Source organism: Halichoeres trimaculatus, unplaced genomic scaffold, assembly GCF_033239565.1.
Source record: "Halichoeres trimaculatus isolate MK-OKI-2021-1 unplaced genomic scaffold, fHalTri1.1 fHalTri1_scaffold_21, whole genome shotgun sequence".
Classification (NCBI taxonomy): domain Eukaryota; kingdom Metazoa; phylum Chordata; class Actinopteri; order Labriformes; family Labridae; genus Halichoeres; species Halichoeres trimaculatus.
In genome coordinates, this window is record NW_027437199.1 from 2,763,259 (window position 1) to 2,784,527 (window position 21,269).

General features: G+C 41.6%; 1 protein-coding gene across 2 annotated transcripts in view; it reads left to right on the forward strand.

Annotated features, from left to right (window-relative positions):
• The first annotated feature begins 5,072 nt into the window (after nucleotides 1–5,072).
• The window catches only part of LOC141810301 (transmembrane and coiled-coil domain protein 3-like), a 51,443-nt gene continuing 35,246 nt past the window's right edge, over nucleotides 5,073–21,269 (forward strand). Inside the window, exon 1 of one of the 2 annotated variants that reach the window (XM_074697704.1) lies at nucleotides 5,073–5,123. In XM_074697704.1, the coding sequence (XP_074553805.1) occupies nucleotides 5,079–5,123 (45 nt within the window). In that variant the 5' untranslated portion in view covers nucleotides 5,073–5,078. Of the gene's footprint in view, nucleotides 5,124–19,762; nucleotides 19,986–21,269 lie in introns of those variants that run through there. The other variant, XM_074697705.1, reaches the window with a different exon arrangement.

Consider the following 21,269-nt stretch of genomic DNA (forward strand, 5'->3'; position numbering starts at 1 on the left):
GAAGCGCAAACGTAGAAAAGAAAAAAAATCAGGAAAATAAAAAAGTAAAAATTATCTTATTTTCGTTGTAATAATTATAAATAATAATTAATTTTAAATTATTTATATGTATATATAAGTGTAACTAGAAAAAAATGTAATAAACAATTTCGCAAGAAGAATTCAAATAGAGGTATGAAATATGCGCTGACTGATAACATAACAGAGAATAAAAAAATAGCAGAGGATAAATAAGTAAATTAATAAATGGGCTAAAAAAGCAAATTATATAGTAAGAATATGACTTTTTATAAAACCCTTGCACTGTGTGCACTTGTAATGTCCCATAGAGTGACTGACCGATTCTCTTGTTTCAGGGGTCTGAGCCTTTTCAATGTGGAGGTTCACTCTTCCTTCACTTTTTCTTCGTGGGATAGGCAGAATGGATAATGAAAGGGAAAGTCTGCTACCTGTAAGTCAACAAACTCTCTATGTAGTAATTTATTCAACCAGCAGATGGCGGTGTCGCTCATGTTTTTATGTGTGTGTGTGTGAGTCAGCTGTTTGGTCAGTGAGAGAGAATGAAAAAGGGCTTTGGGCATCATCTTGAGTCAGCACTTCAGCAAACAATAATACTCCAGTCTTTATTTAGAAACCAGAGCAGACTCTGCTCGCAGGAATGAAGCGTGATTTCATCCAAACCACACAAATTAATTAAGAATAACGAGCTGGAAGAGCCCTCAAGTGTTTGGTGTAATTCATTACATTTGTATGCAAAGAACAGTTTTGCGCTCTGTGCTTTTGTCTGTTTGTCAGATTAGCTGAGAGGTATCCTCTGATTCATCCTCTGCAAAATGGAGCAGATAATGTGTCTCAGACTTCAGCTGCTGATGCTGATGCAGCAGTATGATGGAGTGGCAGCTGCTTGTGATGCCAGCTGGGCACCAGAGAGAGGCTAAAGAGGGTCGTTCTTATGTCCAACAACACGCCACGTCTGGCTGATCGTTCCTCTTCCATCTTCGCTCCTGCCAACTGTCATCCTTCCTAAATATATCCATCATCCTGTCCTCCTCCTCCTTCTTCTCTGCTTAACATCACTGTCTCTGGCTTCTTTTCCTCTCTTCCTCTTTTACATCTTTCATGCTCGAATTCCTTCCCTGCATGGCTCTTAAGGTCCTTAATGAGGATTTCCAGGCCTCCCGTTTTCACTCTAATTCCCTAAATGTTTTCTCTGCCTAATGGGGCGGAGTTGGCACCTCGGGGTCTTTCATTTTAAGGTCTCTTCTGAGTATTTTACAGAAAAAATACTAAAATTAAACCACTTCTGCCCAGTTCCCATGTGCGTTTCTGCAGAGGGGGGAAACTCAGAGCTGCATGTTAAATGTTTTGTGTGATGAAATGTGTCAATGTCACATTTTATGAACACTTTGGGGAGTATAAGATTTGAAAAAAAAAGTGGTTTTGGTGAAATGCTTGTTGTGCTAAGTGGTTTGAGAAGTGCGCCCCATGTATAGATGTTGCAGTTGTTGTTGCTGTGGTCACTTGTTTGACTCCTAACCACTGTCAGGTTTTTAATTTTGCTTTTAGCTTTAAAATATATAAGTGATATTTACTAAAACATAATGTTTTGTTTTTTTGTGACATTTTAAGCAGAATCAGGCTAACTGTCTCTGTGATTTTCCAGTCGTTACTGCTAAAGCAAACCCCCTTACAAGTGTAGCTATCTGTTTATCATTCATAGTGGCTTTAGTAGAACGATCTATCTCTCATACTATGTTAATATGACACAAAATAAATATACTAGGTGTCCAAGTTGCTGAAAAGTCCAAAAAATGTTGAATTAGAGCAGTTTTGGTTGTTAGCACAAAAACCGCTGAGTCATTCAGTCGATTAGCCAAACATTTGTTCAACCGAGGCTGGTTACGACCAATTTTATTCTTTTTATTTATTTTAAGATTGTAATATAAATTCAGAAGTTTGAAAACAAAGCAAAAAATGAACTTAACACGGCTAAACTCTGAGTCTGCATGGGTTTCCTGAGTATGGCTAACGTTAGCAGAGCTAGCTCTGACAGCCTTCAGTTCTCATGACTCTGAATAGATTCTTTTCCCAATTTATGCAGTTCTTTGCTAAAGCTAAGCTAACCAGCTGCTAATTTTAGCTTTGGTATAAGTCTACATTTAAAGTTTTGTTAAGGTTTAGAGAGTATTTTGGGTGTTTTTGTGACTTTGGGAAGAATCAGGCTAACTGTTTCTGTGATTTTCCAGCCGTTATAACTGAAGCGAATCCACCTACTGGTTTTGCTTTCTATTTAACAATCTAAGAGGCTTTAATAGAATGATTTATCTGTCATACTATATTAATATCTCACAAAATAAATATACGAGGTGTCTAAGTGGGTAATAAGTCCAAAAGATGTTGGTTGTTAGCACAAAAACTGCAGAGTCATTCAGTCGATTAGCCACACATTTGTTCAAACTGAGACCAAATGCAACCAATTTCTTTCTTTTTACTTTATTTTTCAGATTGTTATATAAATAAAGAAGTTGAAAACACCCAGAAAACAGTCCAACTCAGCAAAAAATGAACTTAACACAGCTAAACTCTGAGTCTGCGTGGGTTTACTCAGTGTGGCTAATGTTAGCAGAGCTAGCTCTGACAGCCTTCAGTTCTCATGACTCTGAATACTCTGAAGGTCCTTTTCCCAATTTATACAGTTCTTTGCTAAAGCTAAGCTAACCAACTGCTAACTTTAGCTTTAATATAAGTCTATAAGGATTTTCCAGCCGTTATAACTGAAGCGAATCCACTCACTGGTTTTGCTTTCTGTTTAACAATCAAAGAGGCTTTAATAGAATGATTTATCTCTCAGACTATGTTAATATTTCACAAAATAAATGTACTAGGTGTCTAAGTTGCTGATAAGTCCAAAAGATGTTGGTTGTTAGCACAAAAACTGCAGAGTCATTCAGTCAATTAGCCACACATTTGTTCAAACTTAGGCTGGTTGCAACCCATTTCTTTTCTTTTCTTTTTTTTTAATTTGTAATATTAAGTCATAAGTTGGAAAACACTCAGAAAACAGTCCAACTCAGCAAAAAATGAACTTAACACGGCTCAACTCTGAGGCTGCATGAGTTTACTGAGTGTGGCTAATGTTAGCAGAGCTAGCCCTTACAGTCTTCAGCTCTAATTACTTTGAATAGATTCTTTTTCCCAATTAATTCAGTTCTTTGCTAAAGCTAAGCTAACCAGCTGCTAACTTGAGCTTTGATATTTAATGTTTTTTAAGGTTTAAAGAGTCTTTTGGGTGTTTTTGTGACGTTTTAAGCAGAAGAAGGCTAACTGTCTCCCTCATGTTGTGTCGTGTTGATGTAATCCCCTTATTGGTGTAGCCATCTTTTTAGCATTCACAGTAAGGTTAGTAGTACAATTTATCCCTCAGAAAAAAGTGTTAAAATCTTACAAATTAAATGTATTAGGTGGTTAATTAATTTAAAAATCCACAGAGTGTTTAACGATAGCAGTTTCGGTTGTTAGCAGTAAGCGGTTGTTGGCTGGTTGAAGCAGGTTATTTCAGGTTTTATTACTTAGAAAGTGAAAAAACACATTGAAAAATGTCAACTTTATGCAAAAAAATTTACTTAACGCAGAAAAACATAGAGTCTGTGTGGGTTTACTGAGAGTGGCTAATGTTAGCAGAGCTAGCTCTGACAGCCTTCAGTTCTCATGACTTTGAATAGATTCTTTTTTCCAATTTATTCAGTTCTTTGTTAAAGCTAAGCTAACTTTAGCGTTGATATCAGTCAATATTTAATTTTTGTTAAGGTTAAAGAGTCTTTTCGGTGTTTTTGTGACATTTTAAGCAGAAACAGGCTAACTGTCCCCCTCATGTTGTATCTTTTTCACTAAAGTAATCCCCTTATTGGTGTGGCTATCTATTTAGCATTCACAGTAAGATTAATAGTACAATTTATCCCTCAGAAAATAGTGTTAAAATCTTACAAATCAAATGTACTAGGTGGTAATTCATTAAAAATGCTGCAAAATGTGTAACTATAGCAGTTTCGGTTGTTACCAGTTAGCAGTTGTTTGCTGGTTAAAGCAGGTTATTTCAGGTTCTGTTACTTAGAAAGTGAGAAAACACATTGAAAAATGTCAAACTTGTGCAAAAAAAATTCTCAATACAGAAAAACATAGAGCCTGTGTGGGTTTACTGATTGAGGCTAACGTTAGCAGAGCTAGCCCCTCCTGTGTTGGCTCCTTGTGACTTTGGTGGAGTGGTTATGTGTCAGTTCCAACAGACAAAACACATACAACTTTATCCCCACTAGATCAACATACTGGAAAATTACGCCAAGCTACAACATGATATCTGAGACTGTTTACATCCAGGTAGTAGAGATTTACAGCCTCCACTGCACCAAGAAATGCTGCGCTGCTGAAAATTGCTGATGTTTGAGATTAAGAGAGGCCGAATTTGTGCTTATTTTCATTCCTCTGCTGAGTGACATCTCACAACTCTGACCCTGCTCCCACTCCCACTCTTTAAGAATGCCTTTAAGCATGAGTGGGAGACACACACACACACCAACACACACACACACACACACACAGGGGATGTTATCAGGCTCTGCAGATTAGACGTCCTGTCAGAGTCATCCTGCAGTGTGCGTCCTCCCCTCAGGGAGCACGTCTGGCTGGAGATTCCTGCACTAACTCAACATTCCCACACTCCGTCTCCCCCTTCCTCTCGCCGTCCGTGCTCATCCCTCCGTCCTCTCCTGCTGCCTCCTGATTGGCAGCAGAGTGTGCCCGTGCAGATAGGGATCACAGAATTTCCGACTCATGCCTTTTAAGGTGGTGTTTCCCGGCGGGGGAGAAGTGTGTGAGGAGAGGAGAGCTTGGGAACGCACCTCAGGACGAGGCAGGTTGGGATTACAGCTGGAAGAGCTGAAACAGGAGGCAGAATATTTCCAAATAAGAGGAGCAGATTTAGACACACACACACACACGTCTTCACACTTTAAAGAGGAAGACAGATCTCCCTGATGTGAAGGTTTCTGCTCTTTGACCTCAGGCTGTGAGGAAGAGGAGGCATGAGGAAGAACTACAGCGCTACACCGCTCATCTATGTCACAGAGGTTAGCATTTGCATTCATTCCTGCTCTGAAACAACATTTTTGTTTTGTTGTTTGGGTGCTGTTAGCATCTGACGCTGGAGAGGAAAGCTGTGAAAGGTCACGGGGAGTCACATGGAAGCAGCGAGGCATTGTTGCACTTTTGAACTTGACATTTTACGGGGTCACATGAGCAGCTCTGGGTGTAAAAGTCGTCCTGTGATACCAAAGCTTTTCAGGAAAGTTGTGCGAGGCTCAGCGCTGCAAAGGTCTCGTATAAAGTGTTTTATTGGAGACAAACGAGCCCTGTTGTGTTTTTATAACCAGACACAAAGAGGGAAGTTGCTTTGGAGCATTCAGAAGCTGAGTCGGACAAGTTTCACCACGTCTGTGTCTGTGGTGGTGTTTGAAGCGTGTGATTGGCCTTTCCTGCTGAGGTAACTTCTGAAGAATGTGTAGAGTGAGCCATAGATTATTAACATGTTTTTAAAACTGCACAGCTTGTTTTCATTTCCTCCGTCTCTGCAGAAACTCTCAGTCCGACCTGCTGAAAGTGAAGCATCCCTGCATCCCTCCACGGAGCACAGTAAAAAGACGTTATGTAACCCCCGGTATAATGGAGCTCTTCCTGCCTTTAAAGTCCACAAACAGGGAAGCAGCAGGACGATGTTTATTGCTCTGCAGATTGTTTACTCTCAAGGTCTCAAACTTTCTGTGTCTGCAGACGCCCCCCAGCTGTTCGACGGTTGCATCCATTTGTCCGTCCGTCTCTTCCCCATGGTAACCATCTCAGTGTTTAGACACACAGCATCCAGGACCTCGGTGTGAGCTCTGCTTTTATTTCCTCTCCTGCTCTCGCTCATTAAGCGATGCGTGTTGATACCATAACAGAGGAAATATCGAGGACATTGTCATGTAATGTATCAACAGCTCTGTCCTCCAACACAGCTCATTTAGCTCCTTCTTTTAACCCCATGTGCCCTCAGGAAGATTTAATATTAACTCTGATTTTAATGATTTAACTTGGATTATTCTGTACAGTGTAGATTTTACAGTTACTCCTGGACAGGAGTGATTTCACCCCCTCTCATGGCCCAGTTGTTGAAAAACGTACACTAAGGTGGTATTCAGACCTGGACTGTTTGGTCCACTTTAAACGGACCAGGGTTCGTTTCTCACTAGGGCTGAACAATTTATCATTTTCAGATCGAAATCGCAATTTTAGACAATGCTATTTTGAGATCGCCAAAGCAGCAATTTTTTGCAGCAATCCTGACTGACTCAGGATCTGTTGTGTCAAGTTTTATACACATTCTGTTTTACAAATTTGTAGACAATCAATATGTTAAAAGTGCTGGTAAGCAGGTCGACAACACAAAGCTTCTGTTTAGAAGTAGAAGTTGATGAAAACAGATTATTTATCATCACTATTGATGATTAAAAAATCGTGAATTGCAATATCTGCCAGAAAAATTAGATCTTTTCCTAAAATCGTTCAGCCCTACACGTGAATATCCCAAAGCTTGATTTGAAGAAAATCGTGAATTGAATTGAAATCACAATATCTGCCAGAAAAATTGCAATTCAATCTTTTCTTAAAATCGTTCAGCCCTATTTCCCACACTGGTGCGGACTTTTCATGCAGGTGTGAATAGACACAAACCAACCCTGGTGCAGACCAAACAACCGGACCCAGACCCACTTTTTGAGGTGGTCTCAAAAACTCCAAATGAATTCTGATGCGGTTCGTGGTTCTCCGGTGCAGGTCTGAATACAAACCAAGGTCCATCTGAACTAACTACAGGATACATGCTCCTTTTGGGCCTATAAAGCCACCGTAACCTAACCGTCTTTGGTTCATACCTGATCCTCCGTCTTCTGTTTAGCCACGCTGTTGCTAGCATGTTTTGGGTCAGGACACGCAGAGCATAGCGTCTCCTTGCTGCGATCATTCGTCTTCGCTGTTCCAAAATTTGAAGAAGCTGCTCTTGAAACTGAAAATGATTTAGCAGCTCTAATAAGAGCACAAACACACGTTTACCTCCATTTCCGGGTCTGTACTCTGTGTGCCGCCCTTTGTCAGTGCTGTCCAATGAGAGTACTGATCCTCACACACCTGGATGTGTTCACAGAATATAGTCCACTTGCAAAAAGTACAATCTGAATACGAACCGCACCAAAAGAAAAAAAATAAAGTCCATTTTTGGTCCGTACGTCCGTGAGCACGTTTTAAATGGCCAGTGTGACCGCAACCATGCCGCAACCATCTATTAACAATCATTTTAAACAAAGCGGGGTGTTAGAGGGCTGTGTCGGGGCCAAAAATGACTTACTGTAAGTCAAAAAGTGCCTAAAAGTTGTAGCAGTGCTCTCTGTGTCTCATTGTGCCCCTGATAAAGAAGGTTAACTATGAAAAACAGTGGCTATGAGAAGTGTTTCTAAATGTTTAAAACAACAATAAATGTTAATTTTTTGTTTCAAAATACCTGAAAAACAAACTTCCAGAGGCAAAATGATAACGGTATCAGGGATTGTGATTTGGTTCAACTCGAGGAGGTTGCTGAATCTTAAAACCAGTTTTTTTTATGAGACCTACAACGAGAAATCCAATTTAGCTTTTCCAACAGTTATTATTGAATTTTAATGTTCATGGTCAATTTAAGATTATAACACCAACAAAGACAGAAATAAGGAGAAGACTTTTAAAACTTAAAAGCCCAAATATAAGAATTTAAATCTTGGATAATGAAGCTAAATAGTAAAATATCCAACCTTTACTTTTGAAAAAGTTTTCGAAATGATCCTAAAGTTTTATCTGGAACAGCATGAGATGAAACTGAGCTCTTCGTCCTTCATAAAGTCGCCTGAATAACAGCAAGAAACTGAATATAGCAAAAACGTAGCGATACGTGAAGTCAGGAAAGTGTGAAATTAGAAACAGAGGGAGAAAGGAACCGTCCTGCCGAGGCTCTGATTTAACAGACGACGTATGGAGGAGTGAAAAACACACAGCATGACCTTCGGAGAGTTAACCAGAGGCGACGACTGACCCAGACACACACACACACACACGCACACTCACACACGCGCGGCTGTGTTTAACTTTGATTCAAGCAGACAGGTTAATTATGAACACAGACTATAAAACCTGCAACATTACTCATTACACATAAGAGGAGAGCTCATTATGTTCTGTCCTCTCACACTCTGATTACAAACTCTCACCTCAGCTTTCATAAACGTCTCTAATTATTATTCCACCTCTGTTTGACTTCGTTAACGCTTAGAAACAGAGGAAAACAATGTTTAAGACACAATGTTATAACATCAGATGGATTTTCTGAAGGATGCTTCCTCAGAAGGAGAGCGCCTCGAACATGTGAAGCAGGTGTTTGGTTGTTGTGTTCCAGCTGCAGCCAAATGTCCATCAGGGTGAAGAGAGAGCAAGTGGCTTCATGCATCATCCTCTGTCGCCATGGAGACAAATTGCTTCATGAATCCATAACGTGGACGAGGAGAAACAGAGAGTGACCGCAGGATGACGGCTACAGTACGAGTGTGTGTGTGTGTGTGTGTATACAGCATAGCCTGAACAAATCCACTTAGTCGTTGTCGGTTATTATCAGGGAAATTAAAGACACACACATACACACACATACACACACATACACAGGAAGTCTAATCAGTGTGACGGGCTCAGGGGGCTAACGAAGCTGTGTTCAGGTTGTATTTGTCTCTTAGGGATGTGACGTAGACGTGTTGACGAAAGATTAATCAATTAATGACAGATAAACCGTAAAATGTAAAATGTGGATTAAAAAAGCTGCTATTAGCCTCAGGTTAGTTCCACTTTTGCTAGCACTTTGTTGGCTTAGCATAGCATGAAATCTGAGGAAACAGTTGTCCAAACAATCTATTCAGCTGCACAAATAGGGCTCTGATTTCGTAGACCAGGCGCAGGTGCCAAGAGAGGCGCAGTCAAGGCGCAGAGAGGCGCAGAGAGGCGCAGAGCTGCGCGTCCACGCCTCCCTCCGCGCAAATGGCAGAGAGGGAGGAGAAAAGCCGTGAGTGGGTTTAACACAGCCGAGCGCTGTTTTCACCAATCAAATGAGCGCTTCTCCTCGCCTTTAAATGCCCTGCGACTGAGGCGCAGCGTCTGATTGGTCTGACTGATCCCCAGCACTGCGGAAAGTGCGCTGGAAAGACCCGGTAGCAGAGACAGTCAGAGCCGCTGTCCCTGCAGCAGGAGAATGGACAGCGGGGCGCATCGGAGGACACGAAGCGCGCCATCGTGTGGGCCAGCTCCCGGGACAGATTTAATCTGTTCCTTTGTCATTAATAGGAGAACAAAATAAGAGACAGTTACACAGCTGGCTTATCCATTCAGAATACTTTTGATCCACCTGCACTCCTGGTTTGTCATCGCCAAATAGCAGAACCTTTGGTGATATACTGTATACTCTCCCAGTGTCTCCACCTCATCCTCCTTACAATAATGTACTCCATCTTTTTAGATCACGTTAAAAATAAAGACTAAAACAGAGAAATATGGGAAATCACGGGTAAATCCTGAGTGACATACATTTATTTTGTCTCTTTTTTTCTTCGTCTTTTCTCTCCCTCTTTTCTTTGAATTAAATGAAATGAGAGAAGCCAGATATTCTCAGTATCTGATGTTAAGGCTGTTTATTGTTTAATTGTAAGATGTGCATCAAACTTCCAGCTGCCGTCAGGTTAACTTTCCATTATGACAAACGGCTTTAATCTGACATCAGATGTGACGAGACAGTTAATATAGATATGAATGTATATGCTGGTTCAGATGGTTATATTAAATAGTGATTGCTGTGATTGTTTATTGCATTAAAATGTGTGTGACAATCTGGAAACCTGCCTCTGAGGCTTTGTTGACATGTGCGCACATGTGCGCCTGTCGTCAAATTACAGCTGCGGAGGGTGCCCCCCGCTTTGCGCCGAGAATAGACCAGGTTAGAGCTGGCGAGCTTTCAGCGCACTTTCTGCGCTGTTTTCGGCACAAAATTGTCACTGCGCCAACATGAATCTGCTGACACCTCCCCCTGGTGCGCCGTCACACCCATCTCTGCGCAGACGGTCTACCAAATTGTCAAATTGGCAGCGCACAGCAACTTTGATTCCTTCCTTACAAAAGATGCAGAGCGAAAAAGCTAAGCTAGCTGTTTCCAGTCACCATGCTAAGCTAAGCTAACACCTGAAGAATCTAAAGCCTCATACGTCTCTGGTTTGGCTGTGTGAGAGTCCAGACTTCCCTGAGTTCTGTGACAGATTAACGGCTGTGACTGATCACGTGACAGGTCATCGACCTGCCATCTTTCATCTCTCCTCACTCCCACATATCTCAGCCGCCGTCATTTACGCTAAACAATAATCTCAGAGCTCTCCGGGGAAGACAAAGAGGCTGAAATGTCATAGGCTGGTGGGCAGAGGCGGGGGCGTGTGGCGGGATGATACATGAAAGCGTGGCTGCTCCCCCCGCACGCTTTGAAGGCGTGACCCCTCAGATATGTATTTCAAACAGCTCCTGCTGCCGGCGCTTACACAGAGAGGCCGCGCCGTCCTTTAGGGACGCGTTCACATTCTGATGGTGGCTGGAAACAGCAGAAAAACTGATAAAAGCTCAGAAAAACAGGCAACAAGCAAGGAGGTGATGCTTCTGATCAGCCTGTGTTTCACTTTTACCGGAGAAACCTGCACGAGTTTGACAGAGTTGCATCAAGTTTGTGCATGCTTTTGCTTTTTAATTCAATGCACATGCATAAATTAGAAAAGTGCACGCTCTTTATTTTTACTAAACTGCTTTAGTTGCACATATAAACAATCAATCGTGCTTAAACTACAAAGTTGTACGATCAATAAAGAGATGAAAGACGAAAGGACGTGCAAGATTTTTAAAGCAAACACATCCAAAGGCAAAGACTGTGCAGAAATATTGAGCTGCAGAAGCTGCTGCTCTCAGATAATCAACAACCTCTGCTTCAGCCAGAGCCACAAAGTCAAACTAGTTAGTTTTCACATGGAGTTTGTTAAATTTAGTGACAGTGGGAGCTCCCTGACCTTCCACAGTCTTATGTTGGTTACCAAAGCAAAATCAGCCGGGCTCCTCCCACCTTCAGTCCCTAAAGCTCGTCCAGGACACCATCTGCTCCGTGCACACTTAAAGGACAGTAAAAAGCATCAGTCGGTGAAGTTTTCAGCGTGTTATTATCTCCGACAGCCGTACGTCTCTCAGCTCCACTTAGATTAAATTCATCCCCAGAGAGCCTTAAAACAGCCAGCCCCGTGTTTTTATCCCCCGCCTGTCTATTCAAGTGCCCCATTGATTTAGTTCCCCTGCTTGGCTCGGACAAAAGATAGTTCTGGAGAGCGGGAACCTTAAACTCCCTGAAGAGATTTCATTATAAAGGCTGAAAAGAGCCAAGAAGGAGGAGGAGGAGGAGGAGGAGGAGGAGGAGGACGGAGGACGAGGAGTTCTTCTGTTTATCCTGAAAGTCTGAATGTCTGTCTGAATGAAGAGATGCTTCAAGGGGGAGGCGGCAAAGAGAGCACAGAGAGCAATAACCAAGAGGTGGAAAGTGAATTAAAACAGCTCAGGAGCCAAACAGTTCGTTCAAACTTTCAGTACTCTCCAAGTGAAGCATCAAAGTTAAAGTGATACTCCAGGATGGAACAAGTTGGGTCCTATCACAAGGTTTAGGGCAGAAATTACCCCTACAGCAGTGTTTTTGTGCAGCAGAAGCTCAGAGCGCTCACACCAAACACCCCCTCCCTGCTCCTCTGCCGGTTTCCTCTGCACTCAGACGGGGCCATATTTTACTTGCGCAAAAACACAAATAAACAGACTCCCACCGAAAAAATCTGATATCAGTCTGCATTCACGCTTTATTTAGAGAATTTTCAGCGCATTACTTTCACACAAAAACACCGCTAAATAAGGCTCTAGTTCTCATCGTGTCTCTTCGTCCTGGCAGACTACCTGTGTTTGTTTATATCTGGCACGCTGCGCGCACGGACTGATGCACTAAGTGGTGAGTGCCTCGTAGCCAGCTGTGGCTCTGCAGCGGAGGTAGCGCCGTTTTACGACACGATGAGAACTAGAGCCTTACATAGCGGTGTTTTTGGGTGAAGGTAACGCGCTGAAAATTCTCTACATAAAGCGTGAATGCAGACCGATATCAGATTTTTTCGGTGGGAGTCTGTTTATTTGTGTTTTTGGTCAAGTAAAATATGTCCCCGTCTGAGTGCAGAGGAAACCTGCAGAGGAGCAGGGAGGGGGTGTTTGGTGTGAGCGCTCTGAGCTTCTGCTGCACAAAAACACTGCTGTAGGGGTAATTTCTGCCCTAAACCTTGTGATAGGACCCAACTTGTTCCATCCCGTAGTATCACTTTAAAGTAACCTGACAGGAGATTTAATGCTTTTGTCCAGAAGAACTTTTATAGTGCCAGGAACCTTCTTTTCAAGGTTCCTGTGGCCGTAAAGGATATGTAAATCAGGCAAGTGACGGATGGAGAAAAAATAAAAGTAACTGCACTTCACCTCCAGACCACTAGAGGGCAGTAAGAAAGATGCAAAGGCCAAAAAACAAAGAAAACGCCATATGACAAGCGCAAAGCAAGATTTTAAAGTTTTAGAAACAGCTTCGACCGGCTTTTGACAAGCTCATAGTTTAGTCCAAGGGGCAACATGTGACACCAGACGCCTATTACTCACACGAATATTGCGCATGTTATTTTTTTTCCATCCTACTGTTTTTCAATGCAAGCTTTCACACCAGCAACATCGTTTTGCTGAGCAAAATTGCGGCTTTCATTTTTTTGAGGTTGATTTATCCAAAGTTTTGTTTGCGACGAGTACACATTCGACCAATCAGAATGCTCGTTGTTGACAAGTCACATACCAAACATTCAACAGTGATTGTGTTCGTGTCCCCGAACCCGTTTTTTTTTTTTTTACAACAAAAGACATAAAAAATTCAAAGACAACGTTTAAAAAGACATAGTTTGGATGAGAATAGCTGTGGAGATTGAATATGACGCCGAGGCTTTAAGGCTGGAGTAGGATTAAAAAAAATAAGTACAAAACAAAACAGGAAAAGGCTGGAACGCTATAATACAACAATACGAGCAAAAACTCAGCTAGAAGCTGGACACAAGGTTTGGCAAGGTTTTATAGGTAGAGGCACAGAAACGAGACCAACACAACAAACTGGCACAGCACCACGGTAGACACAGAGGTAAGGGGACCATCTCGAAACAATCAGGGCGGGAAGATCAATCAACGAGACAACACCAAGAGGAAGTAAAACTGCAAACACAAAAAGAGATAACTATAAAATAAAAACTGATACACACCAAGAGGCAAGACTGAAAATGACGAATCCAACTTAACATCTTAGTGAGGCACGACAGCTTTTGCATAATCTATCCAAGTCTTCAGACCTTGACGGCAATTTAGACTAACAAGAAACCTGGTCTTCAAGGTCCATGTAGCCTGTAAAGATGATGCAAATCAGGCCAGTGACGAATGGAGAAAAATAACAGCAGTTCACCTCCAGACCACTAGAGGGCAGTATGAAAGAGATGAAAGCCACACAGCCTTCAATGGATGTGAATTTGTTGTATTTTTCTAACATATTTTTTTAAAGTTTTACATGTTTGACTTGAAAAAAGTTCTCATGAAGATGTCTGACCATAACTCAGGTTCCTTCACCGTAAGTCGACCCCGTCCTGCAGCGCGTTTAATAAAAGCATGTCAGACCCTGTCCGCTGTGCTCACTGCCTGTCTCTGGTGATATATGTGCACGCTCACCCTGATTAGTCACTGTCTTCATCGCCAAGCAGCAGCCACCTCCCTCATACCCTCATGCCCTACTACCCTCTCTGCTACTGCACGTTTGTCCACAAGCAAGCATCATTACTCGTCCTCACTGAGGCTAATGGAGCTTATCAGCATCCGTTACAAAAAGTGGGAGCAACATCTACTCCCCTCACAGGCAAATCCATCTTTTTTTGGCAGAGTGCTCCAGAGGGATTAGTTTTTTTTAAACTGTGAGCGACAGATCATGAGCTTTGTGTGACTGGAGCAAGGCTGCAGCGTTCATCGAATGAGAAACACTGATCTTAAACACTGGAGTATGGGAATGTTTCTGCAGATAGAGAAGCAATGAGGTGAAGGAGACATTATTAGTGCAGACCGGGACACATCATGGAGAAAATGTAATTGCTGGCACTGAAGCGGTGACACAATAAAAAAGGGTGACAGTTTTAATAAAAGAGTGTTGCAGCACAGAGCCGTGAGGGGAGGGATTTATTCCGTCTGTGGGGTTTCTGTGGAGGTTATGTAATCAAAGTATAAACCATAACTTCACTGCTCCAATTACAGAGCCGCTGTGTCCCTCCCTGTCCGATTGACTCGAGCTGACGCTGATTCTGTCGTCGCCCTACACGGCACTGAGCATGACGGATGACTTCATACCCAGCAGATGCCCACAGCAGTGGGTCACAGATCTTTTTAGGCCTCTGCGCTCATCTGATGCAGGCTCCACATTGTTCTGACTGGATGCAAAATTATGAGCACATTTACGCGTCTGTGAGGCAGTGATTTCATAAAACCATTTGATAGGAGTCATAACTGTGAAATATTACAGATTTAAATGTAATTCTACCCTCATGATGTTCCTTTTCTCCTGATGTTTCATGACATTTAATAACGATCGCATTTGCATATCCATCCACTGTGAGTGTCGGGAATAAAACGAACGTTGGATTAATTACACACGACCCCCTCCAGGCTGAAGCTCCGTATGCTTTCAGCTGCTTTGACAGTCTTTATTAAATACAGTGTGCCTGAGCAGGAGTGTTATCTTACAAGAATGAGGAAGAGAAAGAGATGTGTCTTCCCACAGAGACACGTCTGAACACTCGGGAGTTTCCCTTCCCGTCTGACTCGGCTGGATTCAGACAGCTGCGTGTCAATTAGAGCTCAGTTTTTGGAGAGGAGGGGGGGGGGGGGGGGGGGGGCTCAAATGAGGATTTAAATTAGTTTCACTGGCATGGACTTAATGCAGAGTAGTACTGAAGGTAGAATCGAGTGACATTTACTGACTTTTACTTGATTTTGATTGGTTGAAACTCAATAACATCAATTAATTTCAACAGTAAACCACATACGTAAGTCATATTAAATGAATCCCCAAAAAGGTAGTCTGTCGCATCCTCCAGCTGCCTGATGACACTGGTGAAAGTGTTAGTCTCAGGTGTTAGCGTTAGGAACAACTGGACCCCAACATCCTGTCCTGCAATCCAGACACTGACCTGCTTTTACATTCCAGAATCCCAACAGACATCTTTGACCCTGTAACCTAAACATTCCTGTACCCTACATTTTAGAGTCCCAGTGAGAGATTCCCACCTGAGTAACTTGAACGCTGTAGAATCCCACTGGGGCTTGAACCAACCTCAACTGAAGCATTCCCAAACACCTACAGAATGTTCCAATTTCCACCCTAAATATTTGAAAGGTCCAGAGGATTTTCTGATTCCCTATGCCTCACTTCAAGGAAATCCGACACCCCTCATAAGCTATAGAATATTCCAACACAAGTAAACTAAACATTCTAGAATCCCACAAGAGCACTGCAAGACACCCTTAACAAAAACATTCCAGGACCCCCACAGAATTTTCCAATTCCCCCTCCCAAATATTCTTAAGTCACTATACCATTAAATCAAATGGACTCCCAACAGAACATTCCAGCACAAGTAATGTAAACATTCTAGAATGTCGAGAGAGCATCCAGAACCACCCCTGACAAATACGTTCTGGAACCCGAGAAGAATGTTCAAATTTCCTCCCCAAAAATTCTGGAACCCCCGCCAAAAACATTCTGAGTATGCCTATAAACTCCGGAATAAACTCAAGGAATAAATCTAAAGTTACACTCTGGAAACTGTATCATTCAAACAAAAGCAAGCTAAACATTCTAGAATGCCATGAGATATCCTGGAGCCTAAACATTCTAGAACCCCAGGAAAACATTCTTATTTCGCCAAGCCTTAAAAAAAATTCAGAATCATTTTAAAAAAAAAATCTGACACCTTTTGAATGTCACAGAATCCTAGTGGAACATTCAGATACAAGTGACCGAAACATTCTTGAACCACCCATAACCCCAACATTCTGGAAACTCAAGAGAACATCCAGACTCCATAAGCTTAAATCAATTTCTAAGTCATTTTAAAGTTATATGAAACCTTAAACATATTAAAGAGTCTCAACGTAACATTCAAACTCAAGTGACGTTAACATTCCAGAAAGCGACAAGAGTTCCATTCTGGAATCCCTACTTAGTCTCCCAATTTCCCTCTTAAACCTTCAAAAACCCTGTGTGAACATTCTGATTCCCTTACTCTAAATATTCTAGAATGCCCTTGTTCAGGACTGTAGATCGTACAAAACATGTACACCTTCCATCTATTCTTGAAGCTGATCAGTGTTGGTTGCCAGTCCAACTTTGGTCAATCTAGCAAGAGGTAAGAGGTGAGCCTTACTGAAAAAGGAACCCACACTGAACATTCTGGAACCCAAAACAGAACATTCTGATTCCTTTATCCTCAAACATTCCAGAATTCCTCCGTCATGTTCTGGAATGTGTCTCAAACAGCCTTACCAGGACGTTGTGATCCCACAGTGCTCCACCCTGTAATGCCCCAGACCTGTATCAGTGTCCCCATGGTCCCCCGTATAAGGGAGGTCAGGCTGATGGAGACAGGAAGTACTGCAGGAAGCCCATAAAGAATACAAACATTACTGGAACGGAAAAGGAACAATAGCATCTCTTGATTAACAGACTGAAATTTATGTATGCACGCAAATTCTTCATTCTTTGACGCAGACATGGGTTTAATGTCCCTTAATAATGATGAATTTGACATTTACCCTCTTCAGATCAAGATCATTTTCTCTTCCTGTCATCTGACGGGGCTCTGAACTCTGCTGCAGTTATTAAAAGTCAAATGTGGTGACATTTAGATGAAAAACTGCAATGTGATGCATGTTAGAAAGAGTGTGTCCTCACGTCTGATGTTTTTTTTCTATTTTGCTCTGAAATCTAAAATAATTCTCTCCTGTGGCTTCTGACAGTCTCACGCATGTCATGCAGAGCTGCAAAACCCATTAGGCAACAGCTCTTAATGGCATTTACATAAGGCTAAAGATGTTTCCGGCAAGCTGACAGCCAAAGCCCTCTCTGCACAAAATCAATGCTAACATAGAAAGCAAGCACCAATCTGAACCTAATTAAATGTCACATTTAACTCCACGCCTGCTCTCTCTGTTTCACACATGCAATCATGGCTATCATAAATCAATACTCCGGGGAAATGGACTGGAAGTTTATTAGGTTATTTGGATTGATCGAAGCAGAATGATTTATTGTGGGTCTATCCCAGAGCACGTTCATGGGGAATGATACGATTGAATCAGCAGGGATCAGATTCAGATTTTAATACCAGAGCTCGTGCCCTGCAGGTTCTCCGCCCTGGAGGCTGAATCACAAGGCCGCAGAGTGTCCAAACTGTCTGCGTGCACACTTATCACAATGATTAACAGGTGGCTGACTCACTACTGTCCCCATAAAGTGGCCTTCAGGTCGATGTGTTCAGGAGCTAAGAGAGGGATGACAGGAGAGCAGGGCAGAGATAAAACCTGCGTCAGTATCTGAGTGTTTGGCTGAGACAGTGGGTGAAAAAGCGGTCATTTATTGTAAGAATGAATACTTAATGCAGGCTCAGACAATAACTATTGGATCACTTTACAGGGCCGCTAACCACACTAATTGCTTTCTTTTTCAGCGTACGGTCAGAGGAGACCTGCTGCGCCTTTAAATCATTCATGACTCATTCCCCTGGCCTTTGTGGGGGTAATCTACCCATCCTTTCACTGGAGATACAGCCGGTGTCACATCACTTGGTGTTAGATATCTAATTATCAGAGCTACCGTGTGTTTAAATATAGGCTGATTACAGAAATATGCAATAATAAATTATCAGACTCACCTAAAGCTTGTTTTGTCTTACAACTTAAATTGCTGAAATGCTTTGAAAACAATTGAAATTTGTCACTTAAAATACTTTTTAAGTTTACTCCCCCTGTGATTTGCAGGTACAGACAGTAAAATAATGTTAGCAGTTTTTAAAGCTCCTGTGAGGAAATTTTAGCTGGTCATAAAACACAATGAAATTCATGTTTGTATCCTTTTCTAACTTAATAAAGCAGTCAAAAGCCATTAATGACAAAAAAAGGACAGTTTTTAGTATATGTTTCCGGTCTTAACCCACTAGTAGAGGGTAGGTGTTAGAGCAGCTTTAATTATGGCTTTTTATTTTAACAAGCAAAGATTTCTAGGAAACTTTCAACATTTATTTCACTGTTTCATGACTCATTGAAAAAAAAAAAAAACTCCACAGTAGCTTTAATATAAATTTAAGTATTTCATGACAGGAGCTTTAATATTAATTTCAAAATCATGGTAAAACTCCTCACAGGGGCTTTTTAAAAAAATAATTTCAGTGTGTAATGACCAACTAAAAATTCCTTACAGGAGCTTTAATTTAAATATCAGAGTGTTTAACAACAAGCTAAACCTTCTCACAGGAGCTTTAATAGTTCTTTCAATGTTTAATGATAAGCGAAATACTTACAGGAGCTTTAATTTTCATTGATTAATGACCAGCTAAAAATTCCTTACAGGAGCTTTAATTTAAGTATCAGTGTGTCTAACAACCAGCTAAAGCTCTTCACAGGAGCTTTAATAGAAATTTCAATGTTCAATGATTAGCAAAAAAATTCCTTACAGGAGCTGTAGTTTAAATATCATTGTGTTTAACGGCCAGATAAAACTTCTCCCTGGAGCTTTAATATCAGGTTCAGACTGTTTCAGGAAGGGGGCTTTAATATTCATTACATAACCATGCTAAAACTCACAGGAGCTTTTTTTTTCTTAAAGAAAAAATACATGAATAATAATAATAAAAAAAATAGTGTTTAATGACCAACTCAAAAATGCTTACAGGAGCTTTAAATTAAACATCAAGGTTTTTAATGACCAGCAAAAAGTCCTCACTGGAGCTTTAATATTTAATTCAGAGTGTTTCATGATCGTCCCAAAATATCGTCACACGAGCTTTAATATTAATATCAGTGTTTCTTTATCAGTGAAATAAAATCTTTACAGGAGCTTTAACTGAAATGTTTAATAATGTTTAAGTTTAATGACCATCTAAAACTCCTCACTGAAGCTTTAACATTAATTTCAGTGTGTAGTCTAATAGGAGCTTTAATATTACATTCAGAATTTTTCATTATCTTAAAATGTCCTTGTATTTTATATTGAATTTAGAGTGTTTTGTGACCACGTTAAATCTCCTCACTGGAGCTTTAAATAGTAAAGTTTATTATACAGCTGTTTCCCTTCTCTGCTAAGTGTTTATAAATTAGTGCATGTGGGTGTATTCGAAGTCCCACGCAGCCCCTCCCTCTGGGTAGCATGGTGGGCGGGGCGTAATCACACACTGTGCTCGCCTGGCTCGCGGGGTTTAGAGGGATTACCGCGGCGGGCCGGCTGGAGCAACGAGTCCCACCGTCTTCAGTTTCCAGCAGCGGTGTGGCAGCGGGAGAGGGGAGCCGTGATGGCGTGTGCTGCTCCTGCGATGTTTACGGTCAACTTTCCGCTCGGGGAAGACGAAACGGGGGATCCAGTTTGAGTCCAGAGATTATGTCCGGAGCTTGTGGTGCTGCTGTGGAGAAAAGTTTAACCGGAGCAGGGATACAGCAGCGGGAGTACTAACATGGTAATTATACCTTTTCTACCAAAAACAAGCCCAAGGCACGTCCACTAAGAGTTGCTGCGTTACGTTGACGGCTCGCCACGTCGATTAATGACATAGTAGTTATTAGATGAGGCTGAGAAGTCGCTTTTATTAATTTGAATAACTTTGCTGTGGCGTTTGCTTCATTAAAAACTCATCCAAGTCAGTACAATCCTCCTTTTGTTAAACAACCACTCTGTGAACCAGTCAAGACATGTTTTAGTGGCGCCTCTGAGTGCACCAAACCTCATTTAAAAATATGTGATTTCTCATCTGTGGTCTGAAATTATGACAAACGGTCAAAGTAGCACATATTTTTACACCTTTCTTGAATCTTTTGGATCCTCTCCACATTTCGGCACAGGTAATATCTTCTACTTCGTGCATTTCTCCTTCCCTCCAACGCTCTTATAGCATATTGCTGGACTGTACATCATAGGCAAGCTGGCAGTAAAGTGGCATATTCTGTAATGGAGTTTGGTGCAGATGAATTAAGTGGTCACTGAACTTGTCATGATGTTTTATTCATTCATTCACACTGTGCACAGGAGACTCTTCTGTCATCCAGGCGTTTTTTTTTTCATCCATGCATCATGTTTGCTAAGCAGTATGCAGACCCGCAGGTGGTGGAGCAGGTTCACCCAGTGTCTGCCATCACATTCAGCCATATGGCTTGGTTTGGATATTAAGAGAGGCTCAGTGGGGGGGTCATGCTCCCACAAGTTGTGTTCAAGTACCCGAGCTGCCTCTTGGAAAAGGGCAAACGGACATACAATATGTGCTTTCCTGGTTGAATAACATGCTGTGTTATGACAGAAAAACAGATTCTTCTCTGACCCAGTTACAGCGGGGCTCTCATACTGAGAGCTGCTCATGTGTACAGGACGTACTTCTCATCACAGAATTATTTCGGCGCTAGAAAATGAAGAGATGCACTGGATTTTGTGTTGCCTTGCAATTTCCTTGTCTGAAGCCCTTTTCAAAAGAAGATAAATGGACTTAAAATTGCAGTCTTCCTCATCAATTTGAATGGAGGTGACTAGAAATGTCAAAACACTGCCACAATTCTTCAAAGATAAGTGTGTGGCAGTATTTTTGACCCCTAAATACACATCTCTGTGTCACATCAGGCATTTTTCATCTCTTGACACTTTTATGAGGCGTTCAGGGACCTCAGGCAGGCCACCAGTCCTCACTTGTTAAAGCTTTATTTGACAACACTCAGAGATACTTATGGGAGAGTGGACTGAGCATCTAAACACACCT